The 20,077-nt window shown below is 39.4% G+C and overlaps 2 protein-coding genes across 2 annotated transcripts; one reads left to right on the top strand and one right to left on the bottom strand.

Annotated features, from left to right (window-relative positions):
- Positions 1–2,945: 2,945 nt before the first annotated feature.
- Positions 2,946–10,082, top strand: akr7a3 (aldo-keto reductase family 7, member A3 (aflatoxin aldehyde reductase)). The gene is made up of 7 exons (XM_077602973.1): positions 2,946–3,260; positions 7,016–7,203; positions 7,291–7,395; positions 7,912–8,008; positions 8,185–8,284; positions 9,059–9,188; positions 9,260–10,082. Exons 1-7 carry the CDS (start codon positions 3,074–3,076, stop codon positions 9,419–9,421), a joined length of 969 nt encoding a protein of 322 aa, XP_077459099.1. The 5' UTR covers positions 2,946–3,073; the 3' UTR covers positions 9,422–10,082.
- Positions 10,035–18,881, bottom strand: mrto4 (MRT4 homolog, ribosome maturation factor). Its single transcript, XM_077602974.1, has 8 exons — positions 18,774–18,881; positions 18,538–18,596; positions 18,355–18,458; positions 15,408–15,489; positions 12,968–13,035; positions 12,046–12,197; positions 11,721–11,797; positions 10,035–10,373 (listed from the first exon to the last, which is right to left on the bottom strand). The coding sequence occupies exons 1-8, from the start codon at positions 18,799–18,801 to the stop codon at positions 10,212–10,214; spliced, it is 732 nt and encodes a 243-aa protein (XP_077459100.1). The 5' UTR covers positions 18,802–18,881; the 3' UTR covers positions 10,035–10,211.
- Between the last annotated feature and the right edge of the window lie 1,196 nt (positions 18,882–20,077).

The raw sequence follows: 20,077 nt of genomic DNA, 5'->3' as shown, positions 1-20,077 counted from the left end.
CGCTGGTCTTTTGGTCGCTGGTCTTTTGGTCGCTGGTCTTTTGGTCGCTGGTCTTTTGGTCACCCGGATGGTTATTGATAATTACCATTTAAATCGTTGCTCAAATTCCCTAAATACAAACTGAATTATTATTTAGTCATACTTAATGCCCTATTAATTATTAGGCTAAAGAAAACCTCAAATTTCCGAAACTTTTATTGTGTTTTGTTGGAGAACTTGTTAAAACCCTGACTGACGTCCCTTCCTAAGGGGACAACTCATGTACATACAAACTCTTATACACTCACACGTCCGCTCAGTGAAATTGCTCAGGGCCATTGTTGGCTTTTATTGATGCGTAGACCGTGTTGTTTTAACTTTGTTTTGTCGCCGGTCTTTTGGTCGCCCGTTGTTTGGGTCCGGGCGACCAAAAGACCGGCGACCAAAAGACCGGCGACCAAAAGACCGGCGACCAAAAGACGGCAACCAAAAGACCGGCGACCAAACGACCGCACATGCTGAATGGGTTTCCAGCCAATCGCAGGGCACAAGGATAGACACTGCCATTTATACTCACACTCATACCTTTTAAGAGTGCAATTAAGCGTGTGCGGTCGATTGGTCGCCGGTCTTTTGGTCGCGGTCCTTTGGTCGCCCCGACCGCGACAACAAAAGACCGGCGACCAAAAGACCGACGACCAAAAGACCGGCGACCAAAAGACCGACGACCAAAAGACCGGCGACCAAAAGACCGACGACCAAAAGACCGGCGACCAAAAGACCGACGACCAAAAGACCGGCGACAAAACAAGGTAAAACAACACGTCTACGCATCAATAAAAGCCAACAATTGCCATGAGCGGTTTCACTGCGCCGACGTGTGAGTGTATGAGTTTGTATGTACATGCGTTGTCCCTCTAAGAAGCTACGTCATTCAGGGTCTTAACAAGTTCTCCAACAAAAAACAACAAAAGTCTGGGAAATTTGGAGCTTTTCTTTAGCCTAATAATTACTAGGGCATTAAATATGACTAAATAGTAATTTGCAGTTTGTATTTAGGGAATTTGAGCAACGATTTAAATGGTAACTATCACTTACCTTCCGGGCGACCAAAAGACCGGCAACCAAAAGATCGGCGACCAAAAGACCGGCGACCAAAAGACCGGCGACCAAAAGACCGGTGACCAATCGACCGTGTACCGCAATTAAGAGTGTTTAACCAGCCTACCTTGCATGTTTTTGGAATGTGGGAGGAAACCAGAGTACGCGGAGAAAACTCACGCAGCCAGGGGAGACCATGGTCTGAACCTGGGATCAGACACCTGACATATCTGCCTCCAATTGGATTCCTCCTTAAATTTGACTTTTAAGGCTTATTCGTCACACTATTTACCATAAGTTTCCAAATTGGAATCGGACCTGTTCAGATGGGGCCACATAATTGACCCATCTGACACAACAAACGTGTCATCTAGCCTAACAGTAATGTGACGGAAAGTCAAAACCCATTGGCGCAGTTCAGACTGAGAATCATCTTGTCAATATAAAAACTATAATACAATATAACACGATAAAACAATAAATAAACTATCTCTCATATGTGGGTTTAATGCGGCTTTTCAAATTCATATTTCTGCATTTTGTGACTGTTCAGACTGCAAAAGAGCCATTGAGTTTCAATCTGGATGGGCTACATATCACATTTTGGCTTCCAATCTGAATAAGGCCTATAGGTATTTTTTTTTAAATACTTCTGCTCAAGGAAAACAAGCCTGGGGGTCATCGATGTCCTGCAGGGACCTGAAAAGACAGATGAGGCTGACTTGTGCTGGTGTGCAAACCTAGAAAAAGTCCTTTTGGCCAGCTAAATGGTGAACAGATGTGTGGGAGGAGAGGTTGTCGGGACAAAAGTGACAAAACAAGGAATGGTTGAATTAAAACAAACTATATCAAATGTTCATATATAGAATGTAATAATCACTTAGTATATACTGTAAGCTTAATGGAGCAAATATTAGAACCAAGAAAAGGCTATTTCTGCATGACTTTGCTCCATGCTTAATGCTTCCTACCTTAGTGGGCATGGAGGAAGAATGAAGAGGAAAGTTACTTTGAAAGCAAGTTGTGGCTGGTCCGATAATTTGAAAAAATGAACTGGACGAAACAAACATTTGGTTCTGAGGCATGGAGAATCAGGAAGTTCTGACTCGAAAGGTAGAATACATTAAAATCTTCGGTTATCGCACCAGAAGGTTTAAATTTAGAGTAACGTAAGATTAAAACTTATTTTTAAGTGTGTATAGTAATCTAAGTTCATGTAAGTTAAAGGTTTATGCTACCTATGGTATGAGCACGTCGCATTCCGCCAAGTCTCTTCCACCCCCTCCCCGTGAACCCTTCATGGTAAATCTGTAATGAGTTTTCGTATTAAAGATCATAACCGCGAGATAGGTATGTGTTACTTTGTGAGTAGGTGGTGAATTAATGTTTTTCCATTGTAATATCCTGTAAATGTTTTTTTTTCAGAGGGTGGGGACGGATTAATTTGTATTTAGTTATTTTCTATGGGAAAAATTGGTTTGAGATACGAGTAAATTGACATACGAGCTCGGCCCCGGAACGCTCGTAAAGTTTTATTGTATAAAATTTGATTTGGGATTTGAGCAAACAGCGTCATCGTGCGTCCAAGTAGGATTACTAAATCGCCACACAATGCATTGTTTAAAAGAATATCCGCACATATGACTGCTTAGCTTTTTCTGTGGACTGGGGAAAAAAACGTAGATCGTGCAATGTTGACTTTTTGAAAAGTAGATCTTGCAGCCAAAAAATCTGAGCTACTCTGATTTATACCACAGTGACACGTATCCATTTAGTGATATTTGCTTCTCTCTAGTGTGATGTTGTGGTACAGCGTCGCTATGATTCGCCCAATGGAGGAGGAGTTTGAGTTGGACGGTGCTGTCAGAAGTGAACTTTGAACTTTATACAGCGGTGCGTAATCAAACCGCGACTTGTCCCGCTCCCCAATTCAGTTATCATAGCGAGAGCGCAGAGGGCTAATTTTTGTCTGGACTTTGTTCCTCGGTCAAAAATGTCGGCAACACGACCGGTTACCTTGCTTGGCACCATGGCCTTTGGAGGCCGGGCAAACGCTGAGCAGAGTCGGGAGATGGTCAAGATCTTCCTGGACCACGGGCACAAACACCTGGACACTGCCTACATGTATATGGATGGAAAGGCGGAGACCATCATGGGAGACATGAACCTACCCCGAACAGGTTTACTTCAGTAAAACATATCCTAAAAACAATGCCAAATCCTTCTTTAATACTTTACGTGTGCCGTAAAATATTCAAAGTGCAGACAGCTGACTTGTTTTTGTGCAACGCATGCACACTTCGTTTTCTTCCTGGTAAACCGTGTGTCATAACGCATTTTCAAATGTCATGATGTTTATTGGAAGGGCAACGAAAATTTACTAGTTACTTGTGCTGTTAACAATCAATCTATAAAAAAGGATTGTCGCCGGGAAGGGTCCAACAATAAATTGATTAAATGAAAAGAGTACGAGGTCAATTTGTTGTGCAATGCAAATACATAATCAGAGCTGCCAACCTCCGTCGACTCCATTTCAGGAGTACCCTGGTCCCATTTCTGGAGTATTTCCAGGGTGAATGCGCTTCACGCAAAATCGATATAAAATGTCTCATCTCATCTCATTTTCCAAACCATTTTATCCACTAGGGTCGCGCTGGAGCCTATCCCAGCTGATTTCGGGCCAGAGGCAGGGGACACCTTGAATTGGTGGCCAGGCTATCACTGGGCACAAGGAGACAAACAACCATTCACACTCACACTCGTACCTAGGACCAATTTAAAGTGTCCAATCAACCTACCATGCATGTCTTTGGAATGTGGGAGGAAACCGGAGTACCTGGAGAAAACCCACACAGGCCCGGGGAGAACATGCAAACTCCACACAGGTGGACCGACCAGGATTTGAACCCAGGTCTCCCACTGTGAGGCCGACGCGCTAACCACACATCCGCCGGGCCCTCCGATATAAAATGTAAAAACAAAAATAAGCGTAGGAGTTTAAATCAAACTGTTATTATCATGTTTTACATTAATTGAAATACGGGATGAATACAGTTATCTTATCTGATCTAATACAGACACTCCTCAACTTACGAACGCAATTGGTTCCGAGCGATTGTTCATAAGTTGAATTTGTTTGTAAGTTGATTTAGTGCTATATTTTGTATTATAATTTATGTTTAAGGCCTATACAAGTATATTGAAGGTTTATATAAGTGCATTTGTATGTTTAAGGCTTGTATAAGTAACACGCATTGGTTTGTACTGAAAAAAAAAACATTTAATAAAATGGAGAGAATATGTACAGTACTGTAGAGAGATAGATTTATGTATTAGAAACTGGCCAAAAGAAGCGACCTAATGACGATTGCACAGTTTTCTTCTTTTTTTCATCATAAATGATGCAGTAGCGCTGTATGGCATCATTCAATTGATTTGCAAACTTTGTGCAACGTTCAATATTTGGGTCCTGCTGCTCGATCTTTCTGTTTATAAATGGTACTGAATGTGCAACGCTCACCACTTTCTGACGCGCATCAAGCTTCGTTATTATTGCCACTCGTTTCAAATGAAATGGCTTGCCTCTTCCTTGCAACTCCCTCAATAGAAGCCTTTAGCTTTTTACCAACCATATTCAATATTGGATGCATGAGATATTTAATGATACAAATGAAAAAGGTTCTTTGCACACTGGAGATACATTCACGCACTTCCGCATTGCAACGAAGAAGGTAGATGCTGGGTGAGCTGAGCTCTCACAGCGCCAGGCGTCGGTATTAGCGGCGGAAAGAAGTACTACTCCGAAAAAGACGCGAAATACAAAATTGGACTTGCGAACATTTTTGGACTTAAACGCAATTTGCAGATATGTTCGTATGTACCGTTGTTCGTAAGTTGAATGTTCGTAAGTAGGGGAGCGTCTGTATTGTGTTTTTGCAAACTATTGAAATCATTATAAAAATAAGTTTATCTTTGTGTTTGGGTCTTTTTACGTGCGTTTTACAGTCAGTATTTCCACCATGTGTCACGCTGAAGTTGCTCTTGCATGTTGTGCAAGTCAGTCCTTTTGGAGACATGGGATATATCGTCGAATAAGAAGTAATAATGCTCTGCGAGTGTCTGGATTTCTTAAAAGTTTCATCCATATTGCGATCCATTTTGGAGTTTAGGGAGGTTGTCCGGAGTTCCGGAGTTTGCGTTGCATTCCCGGGTAAACTCCGGAAATTTCGGAGTTGTTGGCAGCTCTGTACATTTAAACCTTCAACTCTGTCAGTAAAGCACTACAGCAGCAATAATGGGGTGCCACTCATCCTTTCTTTGAAATAAGTACCGGTGGTCCGTATTGTATATTTAAAAGAATAAAATGAAATAAACGTAACAACACAATACCATAGACCAACATAGTTTTCTCTTGCTTCAGATATTTTACATTTTTTAGTCCCTGATTTGAAATCTGCCATTATTTTTCCTGTATCCTTTAGCTCTTATAAAATTTTGTTCAGCAAGCTTTTACTGATTATCGATTCATTACATTTATAGAATGTATCGCCTAATGCTTGTTCATTATAAAAAAGTAACATTTATTGTCACATGCCCCTGTGTTGCCCCCAGTTCCCATAGCAACAAAGCCATGCTTTGCATTAGCCTACAACTATCAGCTCTTTAATTAAAATATGTGGTTACCTTTTTTTAAATTTAGGATGTATTGCCAACACTTAAAATTGTGTTGAAATACATTAGGACATAAGTTGACTTCAATGAAATAAGAGAAAATAAAACTTCTAGCCTATCATTACTGAGAGCCAATAATTGTAAGGAACAGAAAAATGCCTTCCAGAAATTGTAAAGAATGTAATACTGGAGTTTTATAGATGCTGCAATGAATAAAGTTTCAAGATATTTCATTTTATTGTGTATTTTTACTAAAGCGTGTGACTTACCGTATTTACTCGCGTATAAGCCGCCCGCACGTATAAGCCACAACCTGAAATTTGCCATATTTTTTTTCAATTTTACAATTTCTCGCGTATAAGCCGTCCCCTGATTCCCAATTTTCACCTCCATGTTCATGGTTTTAATAGGGAGTACAAATGTGTTACTTTGTGTTGGATTTATTATGGGATGTTTCTATATGTTTTGTAAGCATTTTTAATAAGTAATAAGGCTATCATTCTATCACTTTGAAGGGAAAATCTTAAGAAAAATCTTCACAAGTGGTATTTCTGAGATACTGTTTGAATTAGGGTTCATATCATAAGGAAGTTAATATGCCTCTCTTTGTAAATGCAAAATATCAAATTATTCAATTTGAGAAAAAGAAATAAGTCTGTCTTGTTGAGAACAGGATTACAGAAATTAAATTTTCTTACCAGAAGTTTAAGATGTTGTGGCCGCCATATTGCTTCTAATATCAAAATATCTCAATTATTTCAATGGTTCATATTACTCCAATAGTTGTCACTTCCAAACAAGAAATGAAACGAAAAAAAATCCAGGTGGAATTTTGTTTTATTTCATAATCAAGGCTACTCGCGTCTGGTGAAAAAAATGTAGACGGCATCGCTGCGCCCCGACCTCACTAAGATGGCCGCGCCCCGAAGCTGTGACGGGAACGTTTTGCGTTCTATGCAAGATGTTTTTTTGATGAATTTCATTCATAGACGTCAAAATACATTTAGTTTAGTGTTTTATCTGTTTCTCTTTTCTCTATTTTGAAATAAATTACCGTATCGGCATTCGCTTGCGTCGTGACGTCACGGCGCATGCATGGGTGCCATTTTGTCGTGATGTCATCGTGTCACGGCGCCGTCAAATTGCGTGTTTTTATGAGCATATAAGCCGTATCCTCGATTCAGTCATTTTTTTGTCCGACATAAGTGGCCTATATGCGAGTAAATAATTAAAAAAGTAACTTCTTTTCATTTATTGAATGCAGTCAGCATTGCCACCAAGGCAAACCCGTGGGACGGCAAGACATTGAAACCAGAGAGCGTGCGGTCTCAACTGGAGACCTCCCTCAAGCGTCTGCGGACCGAGTGTGTTGATCTTTTCTATTTGCACGCACCTGATCACTTAAGTCCAATCGCGGACACCCTGCAGGCTTGCGACCAGCTACATAAAGAGGCAAAAAACTGATTGAAAAACAAAACAAAACATTTTTTTCCCTGTCATGTCCACCTGCTAATGTGTTTTAAAAATGTATCACCTTAGGGGAAATTTAAGGAGTTTGGCCTGTCCAATTATGCATCATGGGAAGTGGCTGAAATTGTGTGCTTGTGCAGAGAAAATAATTGGATTTTGCCCACTGTTTATCAGGTAAGAAGCAGTGATTTATTTATATTTAGGAGGATATCTCCTTTTTCATCTTCATTTACACTGCCTAGAACCAGGGTGTCAAACTCGGGTTGGTTCGCGGGCCGCATTAACGTCAACTCAATTTAATGTATCCATTTTAGATATAATATTTAGATTTTTTTTTTAAACCGGATTAAAAGAACAGGATCAAAAGCCTTAAATATTATTTTTTTTTAAATAGATCCAAAACATTGTTTATTTGAGCTTTTTTTCTTAGTAAGGGAAAACGTCTTTTAATCATTTGTTCTTCTTTTCAAAAGGAAACTTTTTTTTTATTTTGAATCAGGAATCAGCACTGAAGAATTTTATTTTATTTATTTTTTAATAGAGGTGACCCTACTTTGCGGTTTTTCGATTATCTCGGACATTTCTGGTCCACATTAACCGCGATATTTGAGGAATTACTGTATCTTGGATCACAATTTCTGCAGTTTTGTCTCCTAAAGTTCAAAAATCTTCACGTGCTACATCTCACAGGGAATGTACAATGCCACCACAAGGCAGGTGGAGACAGAGTTGCTGCCATGTTTGAGGTACTTTGGGTTGAAGTTCTACGCATACAACCCTCTCGCAGGTACACAACTTGTTTTAAAGGAGACTTCATTTACCTGTTACAGTTAGTCTATTGAGCTGAGATATTTGTGCCTGTACTATGTCCTCTCACTTTTTCATTCGTTTACCAAAAAAACATCTCAGACGACATGGAAAGGACATTATAGGTGCTAATAATTGGATTTTGTTTCTCACTAGGTGGCCTTCTGACAGGGAAGTATCATTATGAAGACAAAGATTCATCTCAACCTGAAGGGAGATTCTTTGGTAACAACTGGGCTGCTGCATACAGGGACAGGTATTTTTTTATGGCCTCAGACATTTATTGCCCGATTACTTTGAAAACTAATGGATGCTCTAATTACCTTTTATAATAACTGGAAGCCAACACGGGGTGTGATTTCCATCGTTGCCAAAAAAAAGTATATTATGGAATATCAGAGTGATGGTAAAAAAAAATCTTTATAATCAATACATTGAAAAGTGTCTCAAATTGAGTTTTGGAGCTTTTTTCAGGTTGAAACATAACCATTTGAACACAATTTATTTTCATTAGACAAGGATACTGTAGCCACATACTATCATCAAAGTTTAATGATATATATTATAGAAAAGTACTGAAAATATTCAAAATTTATAAGGTGAATGTATTTCTTTGTTTGGCATTTAAAAACAATAAATAAAATAGCGATTTATCTATTTCTAAGGGTAAATACAATTTTTTCAAATTACTTTATAATATTTAGTGTTTTTATTGTTCTATTTATTTCAGCATTTTTTTACAAACAATGTTTTAGCAATGTTTTTCCAATGTATTATATAATACACAAATTTATTTTTTCCCCCTCAATTTATTTTAAGATGTGATGTTTAACGTCATTCTATTTGCGAGAAATATTTAAAAATTGCCAAAGGTGAGTTACTGTGGGTTTCCAAAGTCGGAACATTAAAAGTGTCTTCAAGAGATGAATCGTTTAACTTATAATTCACATTTTTTGACTAGTATGCTCCCTCAAAATACTACTTGATGGTAAAAAAAAAACTTGGATGAATTACTTCATTTCCTTCATAGATACTGGAAGCACAGTCACTTTCAGGCAATAGAAGTGGTCCAAAAGGGTCTGGAGATGGCATATGGCTCGACACCACCCACCTTGCTGTCTGCCGCCATGCGCTGGATGTACCACCATTCCCAACTCAAGGTGCCAAAGACACCCACCCATCCATCAACATGATCAAAGTAAACGTTTTAACTTGTCTCGTTTGTTTGAAGGGCGACCTCGGGGACGGTGTCATCATTGGCATGTCCAACTTGGAGCAGCTCAAACAGAATCTGGCAGCCGCTGAGGAAGGTCCTCTTGACGAGGTGGTGGTGAAGGCCTTCGAGAACGCTTGGAAGCTGGTCATTCACGAGTGTCCCAACTACTTCCGATAGATGCAGAAAAAGATCACCCCCAAAAATTGTAGATCGCTAATCATACAATATTGACCCCCCACCCCCAAATAGATTGGGGGTATTGGACTTTAGGATGAAATTGATAATGAACCTTGAATACAATCCACCTTTTACAGGTGAATTTAATTTGACCCGGTTGGAAACCTGACTGGTCTTGCCTAGCTTTTCAATGTGTATTTCCTATGGACGTTGGCATCTATCCGTGTGCCTTTTTCAGACATCCAGCTTCCTCTCGCCTTTTTTGGTCTCCCTGTGGTTGCGGTGGTTTTCCTAACGCATCCCAGCAACCGTGGTTGGTTATTTGAAGGCAATAAATAATGTGTCAATGAGAGTTTGACTAGTGAATGCTGTGACAGACTGATAGCAATGAGTATCCTGCTGGCCTCTCACCAGAGCACCTCGTACAGGCTCCAGCATATGGCGAATGTCCTTCGGCAGTTTTTGGTTCCCACTTTTTGCAAAACACTTTTAATGTGCACACACTGTCCCAGAATTTGTTAACTCAATTATACTCTAAAGATAAATTGTTTAGTTTATTTTTTATAAACTTCAAGTGTTTTGCCTGTTCTTAAATGCAAATAACAGTTGACAGTTTGTGGAATTGGTACATTTGATAAAAGCCATGTTTTCAAACCCATCACACATGTGAGCAACAATTCAGTACAGAGCTTAAAAAAAGAAAAAAAATCAGTTTACCGGATCAAAAATGTACTAGATTTCAAAATCCTGATCAATGTGACATTTAAAAATTAAGTTGAAGTACAATCTTTCACTCTCCATCCTCTGCCTCTTGATCTTCCTCCTCCTCCTCTTCTTTGTCCTGCATAGGCTGGTCGTCATCCTCCTCCATGACCTCAAATGCGCCTGTTTCAGAGCTCCACATGCATTTGATCGTCACTTTGAACTCGGCCATCTCTATACCCAACAGTTTCTGGGGGGAAAACATTTTTTTTTAACAAAAAAAAACTAAAAACATCAGAAAATGTAATGAATAACTACTAGACTAGAGTACCAGACATCTAGTAATGTTAATGTATCTATTTAATCTAATGGAAAAATGCTAATTTTCCAGCGAGTATTGATGTGTTTTTTTCTGTAAGGTTTATGTTAAAAGTTGACTATTACCTATTGGCGAATTATTTACAGATCAGACCTCCAACCGTTGAGATTTGGTTGGTGAAACAACTGAATTTTCAGTTTTATCTTTATGAATAAACATGTTATGTGAAAGAAAATAATTCCTAACAAAATGGCATACCTAAAAAAAAAAGATTTTTTTAAGGCACTTAAAACATTTCTCAATTATTATAACTTAAATGCAGAATATGGGTTGAAATGGGAGTGTGCCCTGGAAGTGTTATCTGCGTAGTTTATTATTGCAATCACTTTTGCCGGTTAAATCGTTGTGCAAGTACTGAGGTGCTTGACGAACTCTATTTTATCCTCTGCAAAGGGCTGCCTTTGTTTCAACCGATCCAGTGTCAACAGTTTAAACAATGAGGGGTCTTCTAAAATAAGTAGCACGTGGCTGCAATCAACTGATTACACTTGCAAAATGTGTCTGCTTGTTCGGTTTGAATGAAAACCTGAACTCATTGTGTCCCTTTGAGGACCGGTTTGAGACCACTGTTCTAGATGGAATCAATGAGTTCATTAATTATTATGACGTGTTGGCATATATATACACGTGTTTACATGTTTGCATACATTTACATATACCAGTGTGAAATTGTTTGTTTGTTTTGAAAATGTGCTCCAGTTGCTTTTACATTAGCACTGACGTCAAATGGAGGGAGAGAGTGCAATGTCGTGCAAAAAATAAGGTAATGCTGGGATTTGTATGGCCACCAGGGTTCCCACTCCTTCCACCTACTCTACTTTTCTTTCGAATGTAGCCTCCGTTGTCATGAATTTTTACCTCCATTGGAATGTACACCTCTTAGACCCAACGCAATGGTGTGCTATTTTGCTTTATTTAGTGCAAACACTGCTCATATTTGATTTTTAAAATGGCGTGGTCATGGAGCTGAGCCAGGGAAAGATGAGTACGTCAGCATGCAGGTGACTTAACTGGCCAATCACCACAGATAGGCCACTTTTTTTGAACTGTGCACAATGTTCTATTTCAAGTTTTGTGAGGTCCTCAGCTAATTTTCACTTCCCAATTTGAGTCAAAGCCCATGAGTCGGGAAACGTGTAAGTTAGGGTACCTCTATATTACTATTGTGTCTACTTAACAGTAATATTTAGTACTTTCTTTTTAATCTCATTAACTTACCAAAATACGAGCTTGTTCAGGAGTGAGAACGTCACCATCTTTGCATACCGTGTGATCCTTTAATAGTGTCACGACCCCTATACACAAACAAAACAATATCTTATATACGAGCTTGTTCAGGGATGAGAATGTCACCGTCTTTGCAGACCGTGTGGTCCTATAATATTGTCAGATGTATACACAAACACAAAAAAATATCTTAGGGATTAAAGTAGTTCAAAACCATCTTGGTTTTGTCGTGGAATCAAATAATGAGCCATTGCGATAAAAATATGCACAAATATACAGATTTCCTCTGTATTGTGTCCAAAGTTGGGATTGCTACCTTTTTTGAGCGAAGTAGGGAGGCCGAGCTGCCTAAGTTGAGGCTCCATGGAGTGTGTGAACTGCTCCAAAGGCCCTTCATCCAGAGTCACATCCCTCTTAGCCCGATTTCCTGATCGTGCATAATCCATCTCTTTGTAATGGCTAAAATATCTGTGTGGAAAGGGGGAAAAAAAACAACCCACATACAAAAATTACAACCTGCCTTGTTGCCATTTTGAAAATTTTCTTTTGTTTTTTTGAATAAAAGTTAAAATGATTTTGACGTCACTATTTACAATCCTAATTAGGAAAAAAAAACTTTAAATTTTGCTATCTACTAAAATCCCATTACTCTAAAAATTAAAAGAATGGACTGATTAATTAGTTGAGACAGTTTCTTCTTTTTATTATATTAACAATACATTTAGTAATACCAGAGCTGCCAAAAGTCATATTTCAGTGGGTACAGAGGGATTTGTGATTTTGTGACCTTTTTTCTATTGGCGTTTAACAGTGACGCTAACAAAAATAAAGCTCCATATTATTATAAACAAACAGCAACGACTATTACTCACGTTTTTATTTTGTGGACATAGCTAACACAAATCTACATTGTTTGAAACAACTGATCAGAATGCACACCTATTGGTGAAAAGGTAGTGAAGACTTAACTTTTAAAATAATTGAACGTTTTGACAAAGTGCAAAATGCAAAACTTATTAAGAACATGATGTTGCTTTTAAAAATTAATCATCAGAGTAAAATAAAATGGCGAGCAAAAAACGACAACTTTCTCAACATTTATTTTTATGTAAATTGCGGAAAACAAACATTGCTTGATTTTCTTGTTTGTTTGTAGTTTTGATACAAAATGCGTTTCTGCAGAACAATGAAACAACTAGTTAGCCTTTAATAACTAAGCCCTGGTAGTGCTTACTCACTCTTGTACGTCCTCCTTGGTTTTATTTGTAAAAAGCACGCCCACTTCCCCCCGAAGACGCTTGCTGACCTGCAAAAAAGGACATGAGCTCTTGATCCACAATTTAAACATTAGATCCATTACGTTAGGCAAAAAGAAAAGAAAATATTTTGTCTGACAGCTGTTTTGAACGTATTTTTGGGCGTGAAATCCAAAATGAGTTTTTCCTCAAAATAAGTTAATTGTTTTCATTTAAGTTTATTGCTGTTTCACTTTGTGTTTACCAAATTGATACATCTTTTGTAATAACAGTGTTAGAAGACAATATATACATATACATATCGGATTGGCCCGATTATAAAACGATGTTTTTGGCATTGCAATAAGGCTAAAAAAGTGGTGGTCGTCTTATGTTCGGATCATACACATTCACAGCGCTAGATATCTTTAATGCGAACGCTGAACTTAACTCTAGGCCAGAGCAAACCCATCACGAGGAAGAAAAATAAAAAGAGCGCGAGCACAAAGTAGAAAAATACAATAGTGGTAAGAAAGAAGAGGGGAAAAGAAGATAAGGGATAAATGGGGAAACGTAGCGACAATCTAGACTGCAGGTGTCTCAAACCGATTCCGCCGAGGGCCGCAGTGGGTCCTGGTTTTTGTTCCAACCGATCCAGTGCTGACATTTTAACCAATCAGGTGTCTTCTAAAATAAGTAGCACCTGGCTGCAATCAACTGATTAACTGATTACACTTGCAAAAGGTATCCTCTTGTTGAGTTGGAATGAAAACCTGCACCCACTGCGGCCCTTTGAGGACCGGTTTGAGACCAGTGATCTAGAGAGAAGTGGGTCGAAGATTCGCCAGGTTAACCGGCAGCTGAGGAGAAGTTATGATGCCAACCTCAAGATGATGGTGATAAATGAGGCAGAGTCGTCAAACAATTGCAAAGCAGCTTTGAAATATGGTGTCAGAGTGTAAGCTAAAAAAAGATCGCCTAAAAAAATTGCTCTCAGTCAGAGAAAAGCTTTCCATGGTCCACACAGCAGCCGGTTCCAATAGCTCGACAGGAAGGTGTGCGCATACGTGGACGAGAAACGAAAGGATGGGATGCCTATCAGCAGAACCATCATTCAGCTCAAAGCCGTGGAAATATCCAAAGAGCTAAATGCATACCCACAGCTGACTTCAATCCAAGCCTCGGCTGATGTAAAAGACTGCTGCGGCATAACAGACTAACGCTGCGACGCAGAACAAGTCTAGCCCAGCGCCTGCCCACTGACTTTGTCTTTTCAACGCTATGTGATCAACTTGAAGAAAAAGCACTCTTACCCACTAAATCAGATTAACAATGATGATCAGACACGCGTGTTTTTTGACATGCCAACACCTGTCACTGTACACAAGAAAGGTGAGAAATCTGTTATTTTCAACTCCACTGGAAATGAGAAGAGGGTTACCATCTTGTTAGCTTGCCTCGCAGACGGAACCAAACTCCCTCCGTATGTGATTTTAAAACGTAAGACTACCTAAGGAGGCGATGCCAGCTGGCATTATTGTACGTGCCCAGGAAAAGGGCTGGATGTAAACTGAGCGTGTAGTGGGCTGGCTCAAGGTTGTTCAGAAAAAAAGAGGAACATGCAGATTTTGGATGCATTTTGTGGACACTTGTCTGATTCAATCAAAAAACTAGTGAAGGCGATGAACGGCAACTCTGTGATCATTCTGGGGGGGAATGACAAATCAGCTGCAGGTGTTGGATGTTGTGGTCAACAAACCATTCAAAGACAATCTGCAAAAGAAAAACACAGAGTGGCTCCTGTCTGGCGATCACGCGACTAAAAAGATTCAGGTGCCTCCAGTACGTTTGCTCTGTGAGTGGATCCTCCATGCATGTGATGCAGTTTCCTCAAAGAGTATCATCCACGGGTTTAAAAAATGTTGCATATCAAATGCCCTGGATGGCAGTGAAGATGACGCGTTATGGGAGGAGCCAGAAGATGGGAATGATAGTGACACTGAGCACAGCGAAGTCGATGTTTGTGAGGAGTAATGTTCTGACATGACAGATCTCAGCAACTCAAGTTTAAATCAGTTTGCATTATTTTATTGCAATGTTTCAGATTTGTTTCAAGACTCTTGAATATAGTGTTATAATTTGTTTCAGGTGTACTGTAATTATTTTCTGTAGAAAAATTTAATTTGGTCTTCAAAGTCTTTTTTCAAATTTGAGTCTTGAAAAAGAGGAGGTCCTCTTATAATCGGGGTCGTCTTTTATTCGGGCCAATGTGGTATACTGATACAGACATACACATCATTTTGTTGTTGTTGCTTTTGTTTTTTTTTTCTATTTCCCTACAATGGGGATCTTAATGCTGAAAAATTTGATGAACAAAAAAACAAAATCAGTTTTGGATTCTGCCACCAAAGTGTGTTAAAAACAGCTGATTGCTGATTCCTACCTGACATAAGTTATCTCTGTATTCGTCCGTTTCTCCTTTCCCAATGGCCACTATCATGACTTTGTTTTTTCCAAAGAAGAATCTGTGAGGGAAAAGACAATTTTCATTTGTATGATTTTTATTTGTGTAATTTTAAATTAGCGGCTCGACGGATGAGTGTTTAGCATGTCGGCCTCACAGTTCTGAGGTCCTGGGTTTGATCCCGGGTTGGTCCTCCTGTGTGGAATTTGCGTGGGTTTTCTCCAGGTACTCTGGTTTCCTCCCACATCTCACAAACATGCATGGTAGGCTGGTTAAACACTGTAAATTTCCTCTAGGCATGAGTGTAAGCGTGAATGGTTATCTGTCTCCTCATGCCCTACGATTGGCTGGCCACCAATTTTGGGTGTCCCCAGCCTCGTACCTGAAAGTTGTCTGGGATAGGCTCCAGCACCCTTGCGACCCTTGTGAGGAAAGCGGTTCAGAAAATGAATGACTTGTATCAATTCAAAAAATAATAACTTCTCAAAATGAAAGAATATTTATATCTCCTAAAAAGGTATACTTATACAGTAATCCCTCGATTATCACGGTAAATGTAGACCAGACATGGCCGCGGTAAACTAAATAACAAAGTAGGGTCACCCCTATTTAAAAACATATTTTTTTTCTTATTTCAGTGCCGAGTCCTAGTAGCAAGCGGAGGACAGGGGAGTGGCTTCCACTTGCGAATTTCAGCGTGGATTTTCACATTTTTATGAATGTACCCAAAAAAAAATAACAAAAAAATAAAAATTACCACAGAAAAGAAACCCGATGTAGTGAAGCCGCGATAATCAAGGGATTACTGTACCTTATGTTAGTATATTTGTAACAATTGTGTGTATGAAAAAGGCTAAAATAAAAAGATCAACGACGTACAGGTGATATGGAAAAGAATTGTAAAAAAAAGGCCTAGTACACAATTGCCAGCGATGGAAGTTTGCAGTTCATCAGCTGTTAAAACAGCTGTTCAAAACTAAGTTCAGTACTTATTCAGCTAAAGAATTTGAGCCATATCGGTACATGAAGTATGTATTAGAAAAATATATGAGAAGATTAGGTTCCCAACTTACAAACATCTAATTTGTGATTATTTGGAGAAACAAACACCAGTTGAATGGTCTATATTTTCATGTACCATTTTTCCACGCCTATACGGCACACTTAAAAATCTAAAATGGACAGGGTGCCAATCAGTTGGTGTGGCTAGTGTATGCACTAAATTCAAAATTCCGTAGATGTCACTGGACGACCATGACTGCTTGACTGTCTGGGTGCATTTCTTCCAGACATGCTACTTCTATATAGAGGAAAAGGCCTGACAGGGAAGGGGGTGCAAGAAAAGAGCACATATCAATTAGAAATGCATTTCGGGATTCATTTTGCAAAACAATATCGCTTTGACCCCTGAAAATGGTCCCTGCAAAAAGATACGCTTACGAGGCAAAGTTCAAAGTAACCCGAACCGTGCTCCAGAGGAACATGGATATCGAGCTGCTTCACCTCAACAAAAACGAGCTTATGGTTCGAAAGTGGAGGGATCGGAAAAGCCAAACAGCTTAGGAGCGATTGATGTCTGATGGCAAACAGTTATACTGGCACGCAGCGTTGGTCGAGTTACGCAATGTGAATGGGTTGTAGATACCTGTGCTAAAGTTTTGGCTAGCAAGGTGAGCTTTTGCCGAAACCGGCCGGTATCACAATCAGACTGGAACCATGCGTGTTAGAAGGCGAACTCCCCCACTTGCCAACTCTTTATGTCAGATCCAGAAAATGATGATTTTGACAGATTTGTAGATGTTTGAATGCATTGAAATATATTAACGTGCGTACACATTACGTCAATAAAGCACAATCAAACTAAGTTTTGCTCCTGCGGCCTTTTTTAAAACATACGCAAGCATGCATGCTGGTGTATGCTTCATGCTACGTGATATTGGACTTTTAAAAGTCATGTAACATTTCTATAAAGAAATTCTAGTGGATTACATATTCATGTGGGTATTCGCCCAAAACCGTAGTGCAAGGCTAAGGCTGCACCTGGCAAAAGTCTCAATTATTTTGGGGGGGTTGAATTGTCCCAGGGCGGCCCGGCAGCTGAGTGGTCAGCGGCCTCACAATGGGGGACCCGGATTCAAATCCAGGTCGGTCTACCTGTGTGGAGTTTGCATGTTCTCCCTGGGACTGCGTGGGCTTTCTCCGGGTACTCCGGTTTCCTCCCACATTCCAAAGACATGCATGGTAGGCTGACTCTAAATTGCCCCTATGTATGAGTGTGAGCGTGAGTGGTTGTTTCTCTCCTTTTGCCCTGCGATTGGCTGGCCACCAATTCAGGGTGTCCTCCGCCTCCAGCCCAAAGTCAACTGGGATAGTTTCCAGCACCCCCTATGACCCTAGTGAGGATACAGCGGTTCCGAAAATGAGATGAATTGTCCAATTTTCTTTCAGATATCATTCAGACCAGCATGAGATCGTCTGCATTTGAGGCCTTAGAATGCAGTTTTTTGTATCATATCCTATCCCTATCCTTTGCCATTTTGAGCCTCAATTACATTAGCATAGCATTGCAAAATGGGCCATTGGCAAGGTGTTTCATCTCCTCCCAAGTCCAATTAAGCACTTGTTTGATAGATTTTATGTTCATCACACAGATCCAACGAGTAGTAAAAGCAAAGACTACCCGAAAGGGCTGGACTGGAGCTCGGCATCGATAAAAACTTGATTCTGCAGACTCTTCTAAGAGGTTTCCCTGCTCAGACTTCAGTTTGTTGCTATACATTACGTAGCAGAATATTACGACTAGAAAAAATGTGAACAACCATGCACCGAAATATAGTAGAGGTTACTATCAATGATAAACCATTCTCGACGTGGGTCAGTATATGTATGCTGTTCATGTTTTTTCTTGAACATATAAGTGGGTTACCTGCTGTGTTTCCACGCTGTCCTGACGTCTTTCAACTTGTTATTCCTCATATTAGCCACAGAGAAGATGAACAAATATTTGTAGGTGTCGACACATTTCCGTAACTACAGTAAGATAAAGCAAACTTAGACATAGTAGCAATCATTGAGTTCGGTATGCAAAAATTTGTAAAACAAAATTTACCTCTTCTATCAATTTCTGTTTTGATTCGAGTCCCTTCTTGGCTGTTTTTGTTAAAGAAACTGGGGGGGAGATATAGATAGAATTTTCCTGAGTGACCAACAAGAATTGCACCACTAGATAACATGAGCACGTTACATTCCCTTACGTACGTATTGAGGCGTCAATAGTTTCATTACCAAAAAAATACCATGCAGTAATTTTAGACAATTAGCAACAGATCAGTTTTTTTCTCTTACTTTTCTTATCCCGCTTTGACTTAGGCATGGTTAGTATTTCCCACGGCGTGCACGTGAAGTAGTAAAAGGACCTTAAATGTTTCTGTCACGTGAGGCTTGCCCGTAAGGTGCCTGTCTAAAATTATTATATTAAAAATTAAATCATTATTTTTCACATAAATATCGTATACGTGTCTGGATGAGTAGTATTCAACATATAAATCTTTAGATTGTGTGTTTGTCCATTCATTTCAACTAGCTCGAAAATGCCACGTGTCACTCAACACATGTACGAATGATTCAAATGTTAAATTGTTATTGCATGATCATCAATCGTATTTATTTGTAGAGGTGACGTCATTCGCGGAATTTTATATAGATTCGAGGAGAGACAGGTGCCAGAACAAAAATATATTTAAATACAATCATTAACACTTTCCAACCACTAGAGAGAGCTGAGCTACACAAATGCGAAATATAATACGTACAGATGTTATAAATAAAAATAATCACCCAAAAAACAAATTTATATTTATAATATAAAGATACATTTGGTTATTTTGGTGATTACATATATATATAATTATATATATATATATATATATATATATATATATATATATATATATATATATATATATATATATATATATATATATATATATATATATATATATATATATATATATATATATATATATAGTAGTTAGCACATCAGCCTCACAGCTTTGGGGTACTGGGTTCACATCCAGGTCAGCCCACCTGTGTGGATTTTGCATGCTCTTCGCGGGCCTGGGTGGGTTTTCTGCAGGTACTCCAGGTTCCTTCCACATTCCAAAAACATACATGATTGGCCAATTGAACACTAAGTTGCCCCTAGGCATGAGTGTGAGCGTGAATTGTTGTTTGTCTCCTTGTGCCCTGCGATTGGCTGGCCACCAATTCAGGGTGTCCCCCGCCTCTGGCCCGAAGTCAGCTGTGATAGGCTTCAGCACCCCCCGCGACCAATGTTCCCTCTGAGCTCCGCGTGTGGGCAATTGCACACCACTCTCGTCTTCTCTGCGCACAGCAAATCATATGGAGCGCACAAAATAAAATCCCAATTTTTTTTTGCTGTGAGGCCGAACCACTCAACTGCCGGGCCGCCCATTCATAGATATTAATCATTACATTTTATTATTACTAAATCATTTATGTGTAGTAGACATGCACCTGCTTATGGCAGGTGTGATACTGGTGTGTGGCCATAGCGAGCAATGATGATGTTGCTCACACCGGTACTCAGTGTGCTCAGGGAGGTTGTCTTTCTGCCCAGACAAACAAAA

Source organism: Stigmatopora argus, chromosome 6 (assembly GCF_051989625.1).
Source record: "Stigmatopora argus isolate UIUO_Sarg chromosome 6, RoL_Sarg_1.0, whole genome shotgun sequence".
NCBI classification, from domain to species: Eukaryota; Metazoa; Chordata; class Actinopteri; order Syngnathiformes; family Syngnathidae; genus Stigmatopora; species Stigmatopora argus.
This window is presented reverse-complemented; position numbering and strand designations above follow the sequence as displayed.

Excerpts from the sequence above, each read along its gene's own strand:
- akr7a3 (XM_077602973.1), top strand. The coding sequence starts at position 3,074 with ATGTCGGCAACACGACCGGTTACCTTGCTTGGCACCATGGCCTTTGGA. Across the intron at positions 3,261-7,015 it reads CATGAACCTACCCCGAACAG|TCAGCATTGCCACCAAGGCA; the intron begins GTTTACTTCAGT and ends TATTGAATGCAG. Across the intron at positions 8,009-8,184 it reads CGCATACAACCCTCTCGCAG|GTGGCCTTCTGACAGGGAAG; the intron begins GTACACAACTTG and ends GTTTCTCACTAG.
- mrto4 (XM_077602974.1), bottom strand. The coding sequence starts at position 18,801 with ATGCCTAAGTCAAAGCGGGATAAGAAAA. Across the intron at positions 18,459-18,537 it reads AACAGAAATTGATAGAAGAG|TTACGGAAATGTGTCGACAC; the intron begins GTAAATTTTGTT and ends ATCTTACTGTAG. Across the intron at positions 11,798-12,045 it reads CCCTACTTCGCTCAAAAAAG|GGGTCGTGACACTATTAAAG; the intron begins GTAGCAATCCCA and ends GTTTGTGTATAG.